Source organism: Archocentrus centrarchus, chromosome 1 (genome assembly GCF_007364275.1).
Source record: "Archocentrus centrarchus isolate MPI-CPG fArcCen1 chromosome 1, fArcCen1, whole genome shotgun sequence".
Lineage (NCBI taxonomy): Eukaryota > Metazoa > Chordata > Actinopteri > Cichliformes > Cichlidae > Archocentrus > Archocentrus centrarchus.
Window position 1 is genome coordinate 29,244,168 of NC_044346.1, and position 22,450 is coordinate 29,266,617.

At 41.4% G+C, this 22,450-nt stretch overlaps 1 protein-coding gene across 6 annotated transcripts in view; it reads right to left on the reverse strand.

Moving 5' to 3' along the window:
• Window positions 1-22,450, reverse strand: part of add3a (adducin 3 (gamma) a) — a 104,806-nt gene that overhangs the window by 19,890 nt on the left and 62,466 nt on the right. For 3 of the 6 annotated variants that reach the window (XM_030743623.1, XM_030743588.1, XM_030743631.1), the window contains exons 1-5: window positions 19,220-19,610; window positions 14,630-14,872; window positions 3,404-3,542; window positions 2,632-2,783; window positions 1,625-1,705 (exon numbers count right to left, since the gene is read on the reverse strand). In XM_030743623.1, the coding sequence (XP_030599483.1) occupies window positions 1,625-1,705; window positions 2,632-2,783; window positions 3,404-3,542; window positions 14,630-14,824 (567 nt within the window). In that variant the 5' untranslated portion in view covers window positions 14,825-14,872; window positions 19,220-19,610. Of the gene's footprint in view, window positions 1-1,624; window positions 1,706-2,631; window positions 2,784-3,403; window positions 3,543-14,629; window positions 14,873-19,219; window positions 19,611-22,450 lie in introns of those variants that run through there. The other 3 variants (XM_030743607.1, XM_030743615.1, XM_030743598.1) reach the window with 1 other exon arrangement.

Here is a 22,450-nt window from a genome sequence, read left to right on the forward strand (position 1 = left end):
CCTCTCTAAACACTTGAACTCAGTCATTTAACTTTTGAGCTTACTAGGTCAAACCAGGCTGAAAGAGGAGAGGAAGATGGGGAGGAGATTAAACAGATGGAGTGAAAGACTGACATCAAAATACAAACAGTAAGAGAAATCTGGAAGTGCTAGGCTACACAAGTTTGTTCTGTTTTTCAGCGTACGCAGTGTTGTGGTCAACTTTACTGCTGAACCACAGCGAGGATGGATGCGGTCGAGGCAAACTAAAAATACTCATAGCTGAATGATTTTGCCATATACTGTATTTAAGGCCTCAAGGATTTGTACTAAAAGTTGTGGCTAGCAAGTTTGATTGAGTTTGTAATCAAGGACAACACATAATCAACACATAATTAAGGTGTTTTTAGTAGTTATATGATTTTTGTCAGTGGCTCAAGGTAAATGCATCATCTGCTACAGAACATTTAGCTTAAACTAAAAGACTAACATGATGCTCCTGCTTGAGTTTTCTTCTTCACAAAGATTATAGTTCTCCTTTTTCTAATAACACAACTTAACTAAAATCAAAACCAAGTCAATAATACGTCACAAACAAACCCCTACAAAATTAAAAACAGACTCAAAAAAATCATTTTGAGGACAAGTTAAAACCGCTCGACCACCCACAGGGCTTTACTATCAGGAAGCAGCAGGTTAGAACCTGAGATTTACATCAGTGCCTTCCAACCACTCTGGCAGGTCAGAAAGTGAAATCAGCTTGGCAGCCAGGCGCTGACAGAGTTCACTATCTAGCTGCAGACGCACACCTGCAGTGCATTACACCGGATTTTATCTGTTTGCACAGGTGTTGAAGAGAAAGTAGGAGAGTACAACAAAGCAAAGAGGAAAGAAAAGACAAAGATATGATTCAGTTTTCTACTGACCTTTACACAAACTTATGTTCTGTTTTGAACACAGGTTTTTTGTTTTGTTTTTTTTCTCCATGAATTTAAACTTGCCAAACGGAATAAGCAGAAATAAACGGAAGTCAGTTAGACAATCAGGATGAGACATCTTAACAAGAGCAACAGAAAGAGAAAAACAAACAGAGACAAACTGAAATAGAAACTGAATTAAAGGGAGTTGAAGCATACAGAGGGAGGAAACAGGCTTGCCAACAGGCTATTATACACATTATTGCACATAATATGCCATGGTATGCTGAGCATAACGTGTGTACACAGAGACAAACAAACTGAACCAACAACCGTGTTTGCTGACAGAGAGACAGAGAGGCTAATGTCAATAAGAGAGGTGCCAGTGACACTGAACACAACAAACACATGTACACAAGACAGAAAGTCGGGGGGGTGTCTTGTGAACAGAGAAGACCAAAAAACACTGAGGTGAAGTTCATCTGCTACTTTCCCCTTCAGAGAAAGGGAAATGAATGGCTGATTAAGCCAAGTGGGAACGCATTAGTCGAGTCCAGCGAAGGGAAAACCTTTACTACCCCATGTAATGTTGATACACACATACACAGAGAAGGACACTGACACAGGCCTTTACAACCCATTTCATGTGCTGCAAGAAATGAAATTAGCAGGCAGAGCTTGTAGTTAAACACTGTTGGGATGAGAACACAGTGGCTCATGTTTCTTACCAGGTTTGAAGCAGACGCCTCAGCAAATGACAGTCCTCTGGGGATGATGAGGATGTGATCTTGCTCTTTACTGACTCGGCCCTAGGAGAAAAGGAGGTCATACAAACTGAGGAATAACACTGATTTAGAACTAATGGTTACCATTTGGAAAAAAACAAAAAACAAACAGGTCTGAGTAAGGACTGCATGAGAATTTGGGTAAAATCATTGAATAGTTCAAAAAAGACTGATATTTCCATTTGCAATTAATGGCAACCTCTCCGTGCTTTTATACAGAATGGACAACAGGGTGTCAGACACAGCATGAAATTAAACAGTACACCTTGTATCAGCTGAGCCGTCAGCTGACGTGGGAAAGCACTGAGATCTGTGAAGATTGTGACTGAGCTCAACTCTGTGGCCTCCCTGGACAAACACTATGCTTGATTTAGTAAAAAAAACAGATGCAAGCCCTTTATACATCAGTTTTATTTTCTCATTAATAAAATCTTGCAAAATGTACTGTGGGATTGTAAAAACAATATAGTGGTAATACAGTTGTAATACGCTACTACATACTGCTACATATGACCTTCTGTGTCAACGGTTTCTGAACCACTGTATCTGTTTTCTGTAGAAATCCTTCGATGTCAGTCTGTTTGTTTCCTGCTACACCTGCAGTTGGAAATAATTTAACGTTGGTGAAACTGCAGCTTCCATCAGTGTCACTTCCCCTGCACTGACCAGTCCAGAAATAGGTAGATTTTACAATATAAACGCTGCCAACCAATCCAAAAGGATAAATTAATCTGAGTTGTCAATGACAGGCCGGGTATTTGAGATCTAAAATCAACAAAGATGTTTTTTGTAACCTAGAAATAATTCATGTTTGAGTGAAAGCTTTCTGTGGACAGAGACCCCTAAATGTCAGATTGTGGACACTGAAACAACATGGAAGGCAGTAATATTTGTTAACTAGATAGTAAATAGGGAATTTTCCGGTGCGTGCTCTTGGAGCGGTGTCTTACTGTGATGTAGGAGTTGGCGAAGTGTGCCCAGCTGAACAGATCCACCAGTCTGTAGAGGCTGGCCAGTTTACAGCGCGTCAGCTTCTCGCCTTTCACCATCGTGGTGGATTCCACTCCATACAAGTCATTGATGGGAGTGACCATCCCTAGGCCTAAATGATCATGGATGATGAGAGGAGGGAAAACAAAGAAACAAACAAAAACAAACAGGAATGTTAAAAATGCTGACTGTGGATCAGGCGGTAATAATATCAGTGACAGCCACTCGGAACCAGACATCTGTATCTAGCTTCTGGATGTTTATCTAATGATGTCTCTGACTCCACATCAGAATCCTAATTTACACAGTGAGATGATGCAAACAGCTCTCCATCCTTTAATGCTTTATTTTGTCTTTAAGGACGTATGAGCATATTTTAAGACCGAGCTAAACCAAATGGCTATATAGTTTCTGACATCTAATCTAGCATTAGTTGTGCATTCCAGGGCTTTGATTGGAAGCAGATTTCACATATGGACTCTTGGACAGAAATCACAACGGATCAAAACCCATGGAAATATGCACGGCTCTTCCGGAGTCTGGGGTTCGCTTGTCTAAGAGTATTTATGCCCTTAAGGAAACAAAGCTGATATTTGTGTATGGATCTCCTATATTCCAATACTGATGCTGTGTTTTTGTTTGTCGGTGCAGTTCAAAGCGATTGCGCCCGGGGCAAGGATGGCATGTGCTGGTGTCTGGTTGTCTGGGGTAACGAGCACAGTGACCACTTACTGAGAGGGGAAGTGTTGAAACCGGCCACTGTGCTGGCCATAAAGAAGTCTGCGATCTGCCTGAGGGCCAGCAGGCCAGTGGGGTTGTTCCCTTTCCGTTGCTGCTCTTGGATCAGACTCTCCAATTCCTCCTTGAAAGCCTGAGAAAGATTGGGAGAGACAAAAGGTCGAGAGAGGAACTGAGCCAACTGTAAAGTAATGTGTCGAAGAACTACAAATCTAACTCTCAAATTAAGAAAAGCAACAGTAAAAAGGATACCGGTTAATCTTCATGTTGGGAATTTTAGTACATTATGTGTTTTACAAATCTTCCTTATTCTATACATGAAATTGAGCCTTTATTTTCAAGACAGGGGGCTTCAATCAGGTGTTACACAGCTTAAACAGGGAGAAAACATTTCACTTGCACGGTGGACCTTCAGCTGAATTTACAATGTCAAAGTGAGGCAATTTTACAAAGAAAACTAAGAGACGATGGGGAGACAGTTAAAGGTGGGGGGAGGAGAAAAGAGGGGATTAGTGGTGACAGAGAGATAAAAGAGCAAAAAGATGTGGGAACATTCAAAGAGGCAGGAAGAATGCGAGTAAAGACAGGAAGATCGTGGGAGACGTGCTAATCACAGATTATACATCCTACTCAGGTGTCAATCTGAATCATCCTAAGAGCGCTCTATGAAGCTGGGTCCGGATTGGCTAGCCGCACAACAAGCTGTGGCAAGGTTGGTCGTCTATTTAGCTAACTGCTTGCGCTTTGATTGGCTGCCTGGTCTAACTGGGAGAGAGTGCGTGTGTAGCTAATCCTCTTGTCCAGACTACACTGTCATCTGTTGCATCCAGAGACACAATGCAGTATATGCTAACAAGCTCTTATGCAAGACCACATAAACCCACAGCTGGTTGAGTGACATAATACAGAGTACTGGGAACGCAGTTTTCTCACAATGCTCACAAATCATAAAACTTCTCAGTATGGCCTCCAGTAACACTGCGAGGACCTCTTGGAGTATTTTTTGACCGTGATATGTCCTTCAATGCACATATTAAACAAATATGTAGGACTGCTTTCTTGCATTTGCACAATATCTCTCAACTCAGAAAAACCCTCTGACGCTGCAATAGGCCTAGGCTGCTGGGGGGTTCCCATGATGCACTGAGTGTTTCTTCTTCACTCACCTCTTTTCACTCTCTAAGTGTATATACACCACTCTGTATTTAATCATTGGCTTAGGGCCATACCACCCTGATCACACCCGATCTCCTCTGATCTCGGAAGCTTAGCAGGGTCAGGCCTGGTTACTACTTGGTTGGGAGACCGCCTGGAATACCTGGCACTTGTCTCCTTCTCCTCACCTCCAACCGGTTGCACCAGATGGCCGCCCCTCCCTGAGCCTGGTTCTGCTGGAGGTTTCTTCCTGTTAAAAGGAAGTTTTTCCATCCCACTGTCGCCAGGTGCTTGCTCATAGGTGGTTGTTATGATTGTTGGGGTTTTCTCTGCAGGGTCTTTACTTACAAAATAAAGTGCCTGAAGCGACTGATGTTGTGATTTGGCGTTATATAAATAAAATTGAATTGAACGGAATTATACACAAACAGAAGATACCAACGTCAGTCTGAAATATAGTGGCGTTTAAATTGCAGATAATATTTATTCAGATAAGTGCTGTTATCCATTCAGCCTGACGTAACATTTATAACCTCTCTTTCTGCTAATGTTATTAAAGCTGTGACCAGTACATGCGAGTTTCAGCATACAAACAGACACGTGCTCCTCATATGATATATAACACAGTACTTTAGTAGTAGTCTGGTGATCAAAATACCCCTCTCAATAAGGTATTTTGGTGAATTGCAAATAATGTTACTAATATATGAATATAAGCATCAAGCTGGAGTTAAGCAGGAGTTAAGGGATTAAAATCCAGTCTTGTCTCTAGCCGACAATAACTAAAAACTATGATCCCACATCATATTCGTGATGGAAATTTAACACCAGTGATAGAAATCTTGGGCAAAATCAGCACCGCGGGAGAGCTTAATTAGGTCACTAAGCTTTTTCCAAGCAATGACAGTTCCAGTAAGAAAGCCTCCAATACTAAGACCTTTATTTCAGTACTTGCGCAACAGGTTAACACACTCCCAGTGGAGCTGCGTTAGTCCACAAAAACATCACTGACACTTAACTTCCCCTCTTCCCTCCAGTCACCACACTGGGACGTGTCCATTAGTGTTATGCGAATGTTTTTTGTTAAATATGGATCAACCCCCCCACATCACAACACTGCCGGTTCTGAACTCCAGCCAGACATTCCTCCATCCCTGGTGGTGAGGTTGCTGGGGCAACTGGTCTGCTGCGGATGTCTGACAGTGGTGGGTCTTTTTTTTTTTAAGTTGTTGTTGCTGTTGTTCTGTGTGTCAGTACTTTACAGAGTGTTGTGCAATCAGACTGACATTAGAGTCACGGCGCTAAAGTCACAGTAAATTAAAGCCATGGCACACACACTTACCACTCAAGCAGAATGTGTGTTCCTGACTCAACTAAAAAGTTACTTTGTTTCAGTCTGTGACTGAAATTTCTCACTCATCTCATACTGTGAGCGTGTCAGTGGTTGTTCTCGTGAAACTGATGACAGAGCGTGAGCAGAAATCCCATCATTTGGTAGAGTTAAACCTTTGACACTGACATTTTACAGTCCTTTAGAAATTGCTAAAATTTAGCTATTTAAGTGTCTGGACACTCAAAAGTAAGTCCAATATATATTATTTTTGACTCTCTCTCTTACCAAGTACTGAGGAATACAGAGATGCATAACAAATTAAAAAAAAATATATAGTATATTTAAGATTAAGATGTTGGACCACAAGCTACAGTCAGAACAGCTTCAAAACAACTGAGCTGATTCTAATGACTATAAAGCTGCATCCACACTGGAAGCGATTTACTCGTTGCACATCACTGAAGCTGATGGCAAGTCACTTGGCTCCAGTTCCCTGGGTGGCCCTCTAATACATTTACCGCCAGGTCATATGTCAATTAACTGTATCCTGCACTCTCATTGGTAGTCGCTTCAATCGCTTGCCTGCAAGTTGAGTAAAGTTTATCTCAGGTCTTGCCATTTTGGGTTGAAGACTGACTGGTCGCAGAATGTTATTCACTTTCTATGGTCTCTGGTGACCATGTCACTGTGAATTGCTCCCAGTGTGGACACAGTTTAAGGGCAGAGCATATGATTCACATTCATTCATGTTCGTGATCATGCAGTCTATTTAGTTGTCCCTTTTGCCCTTTGGACAGGGATCTTGCCATACTGAATGAGACCCTCCCAACAGGATATAATCCTTTCATCAAAGAATAAAGGTGATCACTCTAACTCGGCAATGCTTTGCAGGAACCTGTTTTCTCTAAATGGACTTATAGACCCAAACCATTCCAGCAAAATGTCTCCCACATCATAACAGACCCACTAGATCAACACACTGAAGGAGTTGAGGGTTCAAGTTTTTCTTTTAATTTGAAAAACGTCTGTCTGGCTCGTCAAGCAGCTGAATGCTCCACTATGCTCAGCAATGTCAACCAATGCAATGAGCACAGTGAAACAAGAGAGACACGAGAGAACTGCAGGACCAGAAAAGCTTCACGGAGCTTAGGGGAACCACAAAGAAACCACAGAACCACAGAGAAAGACCTTCTTCATAAACAAGTCATCGTGCTATTCATTGCTAATAGAAAGATTTACAACACAAGCAGAATTAGCTGTTCAGTGGATTCAGACAACAAACTTTTGCAACACTCAAGATGCCAGGAAAACCCATTACATAGCACATGGGCATAGCAACACACACACATGCACACACCCACACACACATCTGCTCTACAATTTGTTTGTGCTTTCCCAAGAAGATTATGACAGCAGGGATTTGATTCCCATCATCTAAACAGAATAATCCAGTGCCCAAAAGTGGATTGTATCATTAATATTCAGCAAACCCTCCACATCTGCAACAACAAAAACATCACATTTCATGTGTCTTTTTTTTGGGGGGGGCTAGTGTTGCACCTGCTAACTACAGCTTACACTTTGACCCAAAGACTGGCGGGGGGGCCAAAAAAAAAAAAAAAAAGTGAGATTATATTTGCTACAGTGAATTCACTCAGGAGTGGAAAGAACTCACCAACAGACAACCAGGCTAAGCAGGTCTCTCCACTTACTGGAGGAAAATATATGATCCAATCAGAGAAATGAGGAGTCATATCCACAACTGTTCCAAAATGCCAAAAGCCAATCTTTCAAAAATGGAACTGCAGTGCTCATGAGAATTTAATGTTGATATGATGCCTGGAGCTCGGCCAGCTTTTCAGTGGAAAGGTAAAAGCCTGAGGCTGGTGAGAGATAAAAGTAGATTTTGAAAAGAAAAAAAAAATTCTATCCGCAGTAAAATGCATGAACGGAGTTTCAGATTTATGTACAGAATTAACATCAATGTTGCCATTTGATGCATTGTACCCGAGTTAGCTTAGAGCTAATTTCCATTCAGATATTTATAGCATAGTCTCTTATGTTAATTTAGTGGTTCTCTCAACCAATATTTCATATTAGTCAATGACCATTATTGGTTGATATCATCCTTGTTGACTTCCATGTGTCAATTTGCAAAAAGATCCCATTAAGTGGCATCCAGTGGATGCACTGTCCAAAGACTTAAAAGTAGTTCATTACAGTGAGGATTTCTTTGTGTCACTAGCACAAAAAGGATGAATTATCTACAGAAACCAGCCCAAAAATCCCCCATTGATAGCCGCATTGACAAAATCAGTGATAGCTCTTGGAAGAAATATTGTTTGAACTAATATTGGCTGAACTAATTGTTAGTTGTTGAACAAAATACATTTTTATATACACACTCCAGCAGATTGGCTGAACCACAATCTCCTGGGATAGTTCTGGGTTTTTTTTCTTCTTGTTTAAACAGGAAGTCGGGTTGTATGTGTGTGTGTGTGTGTGTGTGTGTGCGTGTGTGCGTGTTCAGAATAGCAGAGAAGTTTCTTTTTGTTGTTATTCCACTGTTTCTGCTAAAACTAGCGGTGCAGATGCTTAAACCGTTGATGTCATCCTGCAGAAAATACAGGCAGGACTTTTTAATGACTGTGCTGGAGCGAAGCCGATCTTGCACGTCTGTGCTTGTGCTCATCAAAGAAATATGTGTTGTTTCACAATTACCTCACACACACAAACATTCATGTCTTCATGTAAAATCACAGTTAGCTATGACTGATTGCAGCAGTTTAACTGAGTGCAATATGAAACAATTGTGTAGGTTCACATAGCAAACCAGCACCGAAAACAGCCGCAAATAGCTTGAATTAGGCAAAGTGCAAACTTTAGAAGCTGAACATTAAATGTCAAGTTGTGTAGTGTATTATATTAATCACAAACATTGCGTTTTGGGATAATTTCTTGTCGCAGGTTAGGAGTACATTCTCATTCAGAAAGAAAGAAGAAAGAAAGAAAGAAAAAGCCTTGCCATATAGTTAAACTGATAGAACACACTGACCTGCAATTTTAGGGTTGCTGGCAATAAACTGCATCTTCCTATACAAAAAAAAAAAAAGAAAAAAAAAAGCAAACACACACAAAGGCCAGGTGAGGCCTGTAATTTCAGACAGAGCCTTCTCAGTTATGTCAGCACTATGTTGTTCCTTCAAGCCACCAACGTGACAATATTACAAAGTATACAGCTGCCTGCCTGCAAGCTTGCCAATGCTATTGATTCTCCCTCATCTAACCTCTGAGTCTGCATCAGTAAAATTTGTCCCCAACAGCAGCAGCAGCCACAGCAGCAACATCTCTCTGCTCTGCATAAACTCTTTGCTTTTTTTCTTGGATGATACACCGAGCAGCCAACACAATAAACACTGGGAAGAGGAAATAAACCTCCTTCTTAGATTGGTGTATCAGTGTATGAAAACAACCATAAACCCTGTTTGATTTTTTTAAATATAGTACAGAGACCTGTAGATGGGGCTCTATGTACCAATCCAACTTTTACTTTGATAAAACCTACAGTGCCATATCATTTTAAGACAGGTGCTGAAACACATAATATCATCCACCTGAATGTAAAATACCACAAAGGATGTAACTCACTGCAATTGTTTTCATGTAAAGACCAGCTGTTGTTCTGTTGTTCCTTATTTTCTGTCACATCTGCTGCTACAGTGGTTAAATGCTCATCTCAAAAATGGCCAAAGTCTCAAAAAATTATTTGAGCATTTAGAGTAAATTTTTTTTTACATAATAGGTCCACTTTTATTCAGCTTCACAAGGTCACTATGGGGACTGACATATTGGAGCGGCACATCTCTAGTCTCAAATAGGATCATGCACTTGTTTTAGCAAGTAAAAAATATCAGATGGATGGATGGATTTTGGATAGTGACTAAAACATTTCTATCACTGATTTTGAATCCAAAAATATATTGATTTAAGTTGCCATATGGATAAACTAGTATAAAGCTTGATTATACCCAAAGGATTTATTTGATTTTTGCTCGGTCTTTTTGAGGCTCCACAAAGCGGACATAGTAACATTTCAGCATGTAGCTCTATAGTCCTGAGGGCACTGCTTCATGGCTGGAAGTTTTGCTAAGTTCGAGACCCAAGAGATATTGTGAAATGCCAAACTGAAACACAGCTGCCAAGCTCTGACTCCGAGAGGAAAGGCAGTGGTTTTTAAAAAGAGTCTCTGGAGTGAGTTCAGCCACTAATGTTCTATCAAATGAGACCTTCAGGACTTGAAAAAGGGAAAACCTAATAGAGAGCAGGCGTGACATTTGCCTCACATGAGGGGGTTCTCAGCAGAACCTAAAGCACCATAAATTATCCACTTGTGTTTTCTGGAAAGTGTGTGTAGGGGGTTGCACTTCCTCTGCAAACCACAGAACAAGTGCAAATAAGGCTGAGTAAATTTACCACTTGGCATCAGTAAATCATTTCTGCAGATGATGAACAGTCTGTGCCACAAGATGGTTGAGTGCAGGGAAGATGAGGAGAGAGGGAGAAGTATTAACACAAGAGAAAACAAGACGAGTGGAGATGCTGAAAATAGAAGCAGCATGTGGAAGCACAACTCAGATTTCATCTGATTTAATTCAGAACTCTGATGGTGTTTAACTTTTTGGACTAACAGTGGCAAATCAAACCATAGCAACTTAGTTCCCAGCAGTTAGAGGCAAACACAGAAAGGCTTTGCCGCCATGATGACAACATGAGGCTTGGATTTGCAGCCAAAAATCAAACATCCTTCTTGCACGGACATGTAACCGAAAACCAACCCAGAGTGCCTCGCAGACCACCTCAGGGCAAATTCTAATCATTGCATATCATAGAAAACACTTTGTAAACCAGGATACTAAAATAGCCTTCTCTTTCTTTTTTCTTTATTTGACTGGCTGACTTCTATAGCTGAAAAACATGTGATACTGTTTATCTTGAGGCTAAACAGTATCACATCATGAACTACATCCACATAGAAGAAATGAAAGTAGAAAATGTGATCACTGTTTATGGCAAAGACACTTGCACACAAGAGATGACGTGACTGCACGTACTTTTTACTTGTCCAGTCTTTATTTTTCCCCCTCTTTGTTTTGTCACGCTGCTGGTATGCATGTCATTGTTGCATACAAGCAAAATCACTGCTGTAGAGCTAACATTAAATAGCTGGGTGGGTTAAAATGCCACTGAACAGCTCAAGGCTTGACTTTAGACTTTGACTTTTAAATGTAAACACAGCTGCGTGAATGAGGTGAGCAGATCAAGTCAGCTGAGTTGATTCAGGCCTGCATGGTCTATATTGGTCCAGCTTTAAATACAACCTGCCATCGGAGCAACAGAAACATGTAATCTGGAGCAGCCACTTTACCCATAACACAGGAATGAAAACAAATAGAGAAAGGAGAAAGAGAGATGGAAAGAGAACGGAAAAAAGCAAGAAAAAAAAGTGTATCCAGCTGTAGTTGAATAAGAAAGCACTGAACTGAGAAAGAAAGCAGATAGAAATGGAGATAAGTCTGTGTCCAGCTGGTGCCACACACTTGTTATTCTCGTTATAGCTGAATATGCATAAAGCAGCACTGAAAGCCTAATTGCCCTCTCGTAGGGACTGCAAACACTATGCAAGCCACATGGAGCCACCTGTCGCTGCTGATAGAGAGCTGTTTGGGCTCACATTAAAAACCACATAAAGCAGGAATACTGTACATACATATTGTAGCAGACAGGCAAAGTGAATACACACACAGTTAGATGCAGGTGTGAATAATAGTGAAGGCTAACTTGTGATGTCCAGCTGTTGACACAAAAGTTACTACAGCTGAGAATAAATCTGCCTTTTCTAAGCTAACACTGAAGGTATTTAGTGTAAAAATGTAAGCATGCGAAAAATAGCAGCAGAAAATTATAATTAACCCTTTATAGACTCAAAATACAAATTTCAATAAGGTAGATTACTATAGAAGTTAATTTTTCACTGGTGTCACAAGGCTGTGGTGTTTTGCTTATGAAATCACTGACTCACAAGGCTCAGAGGTGAGTCAGGCAGCTCTGTCCTACTGACTGAAATCACTGCTGATAAGGCTGCACTGAAACTATAGATATACCACAAAAATTATCAATGACAATCAGGCCTGAAGCATTTGAATCTGGATCGACAGTGCCCTGCCTTAAATGCAGTCATTTTCTCTCCTACAGCTTACTTGTGGTACTCCCTCGCTCACACACACACATTCACAGATACCAGCAGAGGATCAAGTGGAAACCTGCATCAGCAGCATGATACCCCTGCCCTTCCAGACATCTGGCATAAAGTACAACACGGCAAGAAAACCACTCTGGGTATGTGCAGAATGTGGATCACATTTAACGCTTAAAAAAAGGATGGGTCAAACCACCAAGCAGCTACTACCCAATGTCAGTCACCCACACAGACACTTCCTGGATTTTACAGTATCGCTCTACTTGAATAGAAGGTTGTTTTGCATCCTTTGCAGATGCATATGCGATGTCTAACATTAATGGTAAAGCTGGGTACAGGATAATCTGTTCCTGCTCTCTCTTTAATCAGCACAGTATTTTGAAATACAAATGCATATAGAGATATTCACACACAATGCACCTGCATCCCATCATAAACAGCGTGACGCAAGAGAGCAGCCTTGAGTCAACAGGGCAGAGTAAATAATGCTAGTATACAAGCTGAAAGGCAGAGGCCCTGTTGTAAAATGTCTACACAAAGTGATGCAACTGTTCAAAGGGCACAATACAGACAGCAAGATAGGACAACACAGTGTTCTCTTTACAAGAACTAGAGTTATCTCAATGAGGACAATGGTGAGATTATTGCCAGAAGTCAACATCAAATACAAACTTTGGCGGTGAAAAATGCACATTATAATCTATGCATGCAAAACAGATCTCAAAGCATGTGATTCTTCCTCTGTGACTCTTAACTTTGTGAGATTTTTGAACAGTTCTTTTTTCTTGCACAGTCTTTACCCTGCATTTTGAACTTGAAGCTAACAATAAAGTACAGCTCAGATAAGATATCACAGTACTTTACCTTTGTGGAACAATGAGCAATTATTTAAAAAAAAAAAAATAGCATGTGGGGATGCCAAGGGGATCAAACCTCTAACTGCACTGTAGAACAGTAATTCTTAAGGATGCAGACCTCCAGGGAAAGCAAAAGAGAGATTTAGTTGTGTTAGCTGAAATGTGTCTCAAGGAGTTGTTCACTTAAAAAAAAAACCTGACCTGACATGAGTATTCTTTGTGGGCGGGCAATCGAAGAGATTCAGCGGTAACCCTGAAAGAGGGTGTGGTAGCTTCTGGTTATATTAAGGCTTTAGCCAGCCGCTGACTGCTGTGATTCTTTGGCCAGTGTCATAATACCAAGACAAGCATGAACACACAAGCACATGTGATGCATTCACTGCTGTAACATATTTTGAAACCCCTTGATTAGGGAATAATAACTGACACAAAGCAGAAAATGGGAACTGATTACCCAAGTGTTTAATCAGTGAGGTGAAATGTTCTCCATTAAATGTGAAAAGGCATTACACACCCTTTTTTTTTGGCAAAATAACAGACTTTTGATGAATCTGTTTATGTTGTTCACAGTTGTGAGAGGCTAGAGGATATTCCAGCAAGCACTGAGAAGGTACAACAGATAGCTGCTTTATCAGGGGCCAAAGAAATATGAACAGACTGACATTTACTTTCACGTTTATAGTTAGAGACAAGCAGCCAGCGCACTCAGGGAATCTGGGAAAAAAAAAAATGAGAGAGAACAATGCCGATATGGGCAGGGCATTCAAAGTACCACAAAGAAAACATTTTCCAGTCAATGGATTCAAATCAAACGTTAATCTCCAGGAATTAAAAATAGCACTTCAGGCCGGCTCTAGACGTGACTCAGTCCCCCATAGACTGCCATGTTAAAATGCCCAACTTTACAACAGAAAAACAACTGCGTGGGAATGTGTTCGCATTCGTCTGACAGGCGGATGCAGAAGCAGGCAAGACAAGTTGGACCTCCCATGTTTATGGTGCTAAAGCCGCTTGGAGGCCAAAAGATGGCTGTGCAATTAACTGTACTGATGTTAATTTCAGGATGTGAAATTCAAGTCACTTCCAGTTTTATTTGTTAAACATGTTCACTTAGGCAGCAGCCTAAATGCTAACATTGAGGCATTACAAAACAACGGGTGATGTCACATTAGCTACCTCCAAATTTTATATACAGTCTATAATTCATACTCATGTTCTCCATGGGGGTTACTCCTCTATGCTCGAACCTGCAACCTAAATCTTCCTCCACTACAAACTTTATTTGTAATCATCATGCTCTAAGACGGCCCATCTGTAAGTGAGCAACCCATAATGTATTATCTGTGTAGGAAATATGCACTGGGGCTGTACACAAAACTTATTCATGTGCTGGTCACCCCATTTGCTTTGCAGGGGGTAAAGGGAGGATTTGGCCACCAAGCAGGTTGTTAACCAACATTTAGATGTTGTTCCCCTATAGGCAGTGTCCCTCGGTGTGTGCACTGCTGATGTCTTCAAAACCTCAACATGTTAAAAATAAAATAAAATAAAAATTGAAAAAGTAAAGGAAAAAAGGCAATGAATGTTTTCTGGATAGGAGGAAGTTCCTCTTAACTTACAGGGCTCTGTAGTATCTGTGTGACACGTTTTTTCTGCTCCAAAACGTTGAAGTCCTGCCGGAGGTCGGGCGACATGTTTCGGGCCCTGATGTACTCCGGATCATTCACGTTGACTCGGTCGAAGTAGCGCTCCTTAGTCCCTCCACTAGGCGGGGGAGGAGTGGTCACCACCCCCTGATGGCTGTCTGCACTCATGCCTGCTTCACCTCACTTGTCTGCTCTATGGCTGCCACGCTGACTCACCTGAGAAGTACAGAGGTCGACATGTTAAATGACATGTATCATGTAGTTAAAGGCAAAGAAGCGAGTTTACCATGTACCTTAAAATAACATGCTCAGGTGGTTTGCAGTTTCTCAGTACAGGAGTGTGGTAATGTACCAGGAAAACTGTTTGCATGCAAATAAAACAGGCATCAAGATGTAAAGCAGATTAGCCTGTAAAAGGCAAAAGCTGAAATGTGCCACGTAAAGATCACAAGATTTATACTTTTATCTCTCTTGAACTGAAATATTTTTGTGATGAAAGTCAACTGAATGTCAGCTAAAAGTAATATCTTACTTTCTAGATTAATTTAAAACACACTGTCATCAAACAGGAAGAGGGTGTTGTGTGAACACTCAAGGCCTTGACTGCTGAGGTGGTTTACTCCCACCGTTCACTCTCAGGTCATCTGGCATGACAACAAGCATTTAGCAGGATGCAGGAATTGGTACAGTAAATGCAACAATAGAGAATGACCTCAGTGCTTTGCTGTCAAGCCAAGGGCCAAAGCCAATAAAGACAAAACAAAATACTAACAGACAAACACATGGGATCTCATAATTTGTGAAGGAAAAAAAAATAGAAGCAGCAGAGATTAAAAATACACAAACTGCATCTTCCAGGAGCCCTTGGCAGATATGCAGCTATAGTTATGGTGCTGAAGGGTAAAATGCTGGTGTATTATGAAGAGGTGGAGCTTATAGGATTGCTACCAGATGGTGTCTTGGCTTGGACAACAGAGGAATGACATCAAGAAAGAGTTTAGGAAAAGGATCCCAAGATTAAAAAACAAAACAAAAAGAAAAAAAAAAAACTTGATCATTTGACATCACTGACAGGATGAAAATTTTGAGGTTTCTCTGCCACCAGTGAGTCCTTCCCCTGCATTTCAACTTCAGTGTTGTCAAACTAGCTGAATACTGTGAGAAACAGCGGGGTTCGCGAACTGATTTGGATTGACACATGCCAGTAAGCCACTCATTCAGGTCAAACGCCAATTAAAAAGGTGGTTGAGATTAGTTGAGACACACACAGCTCAATGTATAGAGGAGTCACACTCACACAAAACAAAGTTAAAAGAAATCCTCACACATGGATGGCAAATTAAACAACAGTTTCCTTACCTATTGCTCACCGTGTGACTGAAACCCTTTAATTATGGTTTACAAGTGAAATATCTCAACAGGTTGCTTTAACTTTGGGTTTACCACATTAAAGGCCCCCGTGCTGCTTCTACAAGGAGTCACTATATTAAACGTCTTGCATAACACCATGTTAGTGGGGGTGCCCAGTTTTTTTTCTTGTTTTTTTGGTGGACTAGCTTGTCATGCCTAAATTTTCTCCACTGGTTATTCTGAACTGCTGAAAACCCTCTCTGCAGATCTGTCTTTTCCCCTCTATCTTCAGGAGGAAGAACCTTAACCCTCTAGGCTGAAATAAAACATGCTTAATTCGTGAGTTTACCCAAATACCCATTTAAGCAACCAGTATTTCCTATGTGTCTTTACCTCTAAGAATCCACTGGGAACACAGGAAACCACTCACTCTCTACCTGATCCCCCTGCCGCAGCTGTGATTTATACTATGAAAACAAATAAAAGCCTCCCAAAAAATTAAATCCTCTTTAACTGAAGGCAGCTGGGCAGCACAGAGTTATGTAACATGATACCGAATTCATTCTCCTGCCTGTACTGTTTTGCTTACTGAACAGTTGTACACAGGACAGAGTAGGATAAACCGAGGCCCAAGACAAAAGGTTTTGAGAGCAGGATTCTAATATAAAGACTTACAGATGTATTTGCTGTACTGTCCTATTTTGTGCTTTATATCCTCAACTTCTCCTACTTGCTCTTCTGCTGGAGTTATTTGAGCAATGCCCAGTGCTAAAAACATAACTGAAGCAGACTGAAGAGTAAACAGTAAATTGATTTAAGGTAGGTGTGATTGACAGTAGAAGCTCATGCCTGAAATTTGCTGACTAGAATCCCACACGGCTGAATGCAACAGCTGTAGTTTCACCAAAATAAAACGACTACCCACCCCCCAGCTCACACTCACATGCATGAATACATCAACTCATCCCTGCTCTGTCACAACTTCAGCAGTCCCCAGCATGAACTTCCACCGCCCCACCCCCACCTCCCCCAGTCTCTGTCAATAGATCATTGTCCTCATCTCGAATCATCTCAGTCTGTTCACATCCAGAGAGATCGACCGTTTTGGAGAGTGTGTGTGTGTGTGTTTCAGAGAGTGCACAATTAATCTGAGTAAGAATGAGGACTGATCCTCACATTATACCAGTAACATTTACAATCTAAATTTCATGCTCCATGGCTGAAGATGCCAGTTTACACCAAGCTTTGTTCAGTGAAACAGGGGAAATTACAAAAGACAACGCCCATCTAAGTGTGGTACTACACAACTGCACTGTCTTGCGACTGACTTGAGCTTCACAAATTTCTGGCTGATAAATGAGATGGGCTGTGTTTACTGATGTGCACTAGACTGTGACTGCAGCCCCAGGCAACCTCTCACCTTGAGACCTTTAGTGACCCTCCCTCTCCATCTCTATCTGCACATTTAGCATCTCCAGCAGACAAACTGTCTTCATCTGAGGGCACGCTGTCCATGAAAAAAAGTTCCCATCTATAAACAATCACTGAAACAGTGCCATAAAGCCAGCCACTGCTATAAACCAAAGGATACACAATGTGATTTTGGATACTTGGATAATAACTGTATGAGTATGAGTAAAGGGTGTTTATGTTCAATTGAGCTTGGCCTTAACTATTAGGTACAAATAAGCATTTCTTGCAGTAATGATGAAATACTCAAAAGATAAGTTTTTTGTTTTTTTTTAATGCAATATACTGGTCAGGCATAAACGAACAACTTTAAGAAAACAGAAACAAAGGAGTTTAAACAAAGCTAATAAACTACCTCTACCTCTATTAATGGACCTTGCTGTAGATATCTCTAAGACAGAGGACTCATCCATAATACACCAATACTGACATCTGGAGATGGAGAGCAAGTGCCTCAGACAAGATCTTCATCTGATGACAGCCAGATAATCTAGAAACCTACACAGACCCATGCATCTGCTGCTGTATCTCTGTCTGGTCCTGTAACTCTGCTCTGTTCCACTTCAATCCATCTCCCTCTGAGGTTTTCTCTCCCTTCACCTGTTAATCTATAAGAATTGTGTAAACATACCTACAATATGCAAACTTACTAGAACAGTGCAAACAAAACAAAACAAAACAAAAAAAAAACAGAAGTAAACAAATACTCACATAAACTCCCTAAAATGGTTACCCACTGACACTCTGACACTGCTCAGCCGCTCCACTCACACACATGCACACAGCTCTTGTCTTTATCACACTGGGGCGGGCGGGCTTCAAAGCAAGCCTGCCTGCATCTCTGCTGCCCCTAAAAATAGACAAACCGCCTTTTGGGTTGTGTTACAACCCTAATAGCAACAATACCAGGAAAGAATCTGTGCGCCGTGAATTATACCTACACGTGCTGCAAAAGGCAGAACGCACACAGTGACCCATAGTGTAAACTTTGTTAATGCACACACCCAAACACACAGAGGCAGGCGAGTAGGTGTGCTCCCTGTCCAAACACGCCTGCACGAGAGCTCCAGCAGTGAAATTGAAGGACAATGTTTGAGCCAAAAGCTCAGCAGCTTACATGATCCTCCAGCGGCTTTGCTATGAGATGAGGAAAGCTCCTCTCAAACCCATGACTGTGCCAGCAGCAAGTGTTACCCCTGACACAAGGCAATGCCTGACTGTCTGTTTAGGCTTCTTGTTTCTTATTCCAAAAGTTAATGTGGGTGCGTTCTAACTTGCAAATACATGTTGACAATTATATTTTTCTTGTATCTACAGAGACTCTAAAATACTCGGTTGCGTATTCCTTCACAGAAAGCCTCCACTGCAGTACACATTCAAGAGCTAATCTTCTCTGGTGCACACACTCAGTGCACTATTGCTGCGAGGCGTGTTTACAGTGCAGAGGTGTGTGTGTGTGTGTGTGTGTGTGTGTCCGTGTGTGTGCCCTGGCAGCCATACTGACACGGAATTCCCCAAAAATTGCAAATCAGTTATTGGGATAGTAATCTTTGGAGTCATGCGCACGCTGCTGGCGGGAACAAAAACAGATTACGATTTAGCTTCCTTTTGGAAATGAATGAATCTCACAAGGACACAAACAAACATATATGCCGTTAAGCCAGAGGAACTACATTTCAAATGGGCCACCAGGTGCACTGACACAAGCAGCCAACACAAAAACATAATGCAAACACAACCAACCTTGTGTTTATTTCCTATTCGGTCAGTGAATGGGAGCGAAGAGGCAGTAGTAGTAGGCAGCTGAGGCAAAACACATGTCTCTGTTTTTCACTGCTGCTTGGTGTCTGTGCACAAATTCCACCAGTGAGTCCCAGAGAGAAGCCGGGAGAGACGAGAGAAAGAGCGGGATATGAATAACAGAAAGTGCGAGCCGAGCGGCGTTCAGAAAACCAGTCTGTCCACTCGTCCGTGCAGATTTTCCATACAGATGCTCCTCGATCAATCTGCCAGCAGACAGCTGATTCTCCCGGATCCTTGCAGTCTCCTCTACTCGGCTGCCCCAGTGTTCATCAGAGAGAAAAGTATCAACAGCTGTGAGTGTGTATGTGAGAGGATCTCTGTGTGTGTGTGTGTGTGCCCTCAGCGAATGAAGGTGTGTGTTTGTGTGGAAAAGAAGCTAAAGGGACCACGTGATGCAAGCTTAATCCCCCGCCCACTGGCTAGAAGTACACACACACACACACACACACACACACACACACACACAGAATCAGGCAAAGGCACACATACAGGCTTTTAGACCAATCAGAGCTCAGGCTCACACACTAATCACACCTCCCCTCCTCCATTGCCTTCTCTCTCTCTCTCTCTCTGTCTAGTCTAGCCTTTTTTTTTTCTTCTCTTTTTTCTTTGATCCATTCACATCCCTCACATTCCACTATCCTCTCTCTCTCTCTTTCTTTTTATGTCTCTCATTCACACCCACAGCTATCCTGCCCCCCTCTCTGGGCGACTGTACTAAAGGTCAGTCTTTATTAGTTTGGTTGGCAGCAGTATAACTACAGCCACACAACCTGCTGCAGCAGAAACTGCTCGCCTTTTACTGGCGCTTCTGCCCCACTGAGTCAATGTTATCTGCTGATATGATTAAATGAAATACCAATTGCCTTACAAAAGGACGTTGATAAAAGTAAGATTTAATGCCATAATGATCCAAGCTGTCACATGACAACTCTCTACAAATCAGTGACTTGTTTAAGACCATACTCATTTCCCCCTGTACATTTTTATCATACTTGTTTCTGTTCATTGTATTTTCTGCAGCTATTGTGACATACACCTAGTTTTTCTACATTCCTTAAACTGACTAAAAACACTCGAAGCATGTTTTCTTTCCACAAAATAGAAAATTCTGTATTTATAGGGCAACGTTTCAATCTGTCCTTAAAACAACTGCTAAGCATGTGAATGAAAAGTGATTAGCAAAATGGGAAAAAGATGTGTTTTAAATGGTAAAGAAAACAGACAAATCTTGCCTTTCACAACACATTAACAGGATATACAGTGAGAATGTTGGCATTGGCTCTAGTTTAAGGAGTATCTCGTGCCTCTGTACCTGTTGAGCCATCAAAGCAGGAAATAAACTAAAGCTGTACAACTGCAAAAACAGTCTGCAAACTGAAGCCCCCCCAGTGGGGAATAAGCTGAGCCACAGATGACTAAACCACCAGAGAAACACATGGCACATATTTCCTCTTGCAATAGCTGAATGTGGTCCAATCCTAGTCATCCATGCAGAAGGCAAACAAACAATCCAGGCAGCCACCAAGATGCCAACAACCTGTCAGCCAGGTCATTAATTCCACTGTTTGTGTTTAAATGGTTAATGCCTCATATCAAGTGCAAATTTGCATATGGATCTCTCACACACACACTACACATTTTCATATTACTCTGGATTTAACAATGAAAGATCGTGCACAGTGATGATGCCTATAAGCTAGGAGAGTGAACATCAGGTATGTATAATTAAAATCATGCATTTAAAGCTAAACGTTTAAAATGTCTGAAATATACAGAAACTGTGCAAAAGTTCTGGCCACTTTATGTGCTCCTTCAGGAAGGTGTCGTTCAGCGGTACTATAGTGATCCAAAACATATAGTCAGGGTCATAGTAACATATCCTCAAGATAAGAACAAGACGTCCTGCAACAGATGGCACGGCCCCCACAGAGCTCAACATCATGGAATCATTCTGGGATACAGAATATTTAGACAATCTCAATCTACAAGTTGCTGCACTTTGCATGTTGTTAGCCAATTAATATAAACTGCTGACAACATTATTTTGTAAAGCATCACAACTTTATCTTTATTCCTGATAAACCTTTAAATATAATTCAATTCAATTTTATTTTATTTATATAGCGCCAAATCACAACAAACAGTCGCCTTTATATTGTAAGGGAAACACCCTACAATAATTATATATCACAACAGTGCAAATGACCCCCTATGAGCAAGCACTTGGCAACAGTGGGAAGGAAAAAGTCTCTTTAAACAGGAAGAAACCTTCGGCAGAACCAGGCTCAGGGAGGGGCAGACCATAGAGTGTGATTTATGGTCGAGCAAACGTGTCTGTCTGTGTACACGTTTCTGTTCGGATAGCAAGTGGAGAGGGGTTTTCACCCACTGCAGACGCGGTCCCGTGCAGTCCTCCAAAATCCCAACTGTGTGTCGCTGGACGCGGTTGACCTATATGTCTGCTAAAATACTGACTGGTTGACAAGTGGGCTGGAATAGGGAAATTCACAGGGAAAAGGAGAAATGCGAAAAAAGAAAAAAAAAATTCAAAGATCAAAAAAAAAAACAGTATGAAAAGCAGAGACGGTGTCTGAAGTGGACACTTTTAGTTGTTTTTAACATTTGGTTTCACTTCAGCTCTTTGTATGTTATAACTATGCTCTTCTCCACAGCTGGCTGACAGATAAACAACAGCACAAGCAAAAGTGGCCCACATACCAGTTTTACCACATACTTTGTACACTGTCTCCACCAACAACAGAGGGCTGTGGCTCAGGAGGTAGATCAGATCATCTACTAAGGTTGGTGGCTCGATCCCTGGCCACTCCAGTCTGCATGCCAAAGTGTCCTAATGCATCCACAAACGTGTGACTGTGTGTATGAATGTTAGATAGAAAGCACTTAGATGTAGAAAGTGCTTGTATGAATGAATGGGTGAATGAGATATGCTGTATAAAGTGCTTTGAGTGATCATGTAGAGTAGAAAAGCGCTGTGTATGAAACAGTCCATTTACCATTTAGCTCTCTACAGGTAGACCTGGACTGCCAGTGGACTGCAAACTCACCCTCCCTGCTCAATCATAAATCCCACTTAAGTCCTCACTTTCCTGGCTCATATTCAAGGTACATTTCTGGCACATGAAGTACCAACAGCATCTTGTAAATGTG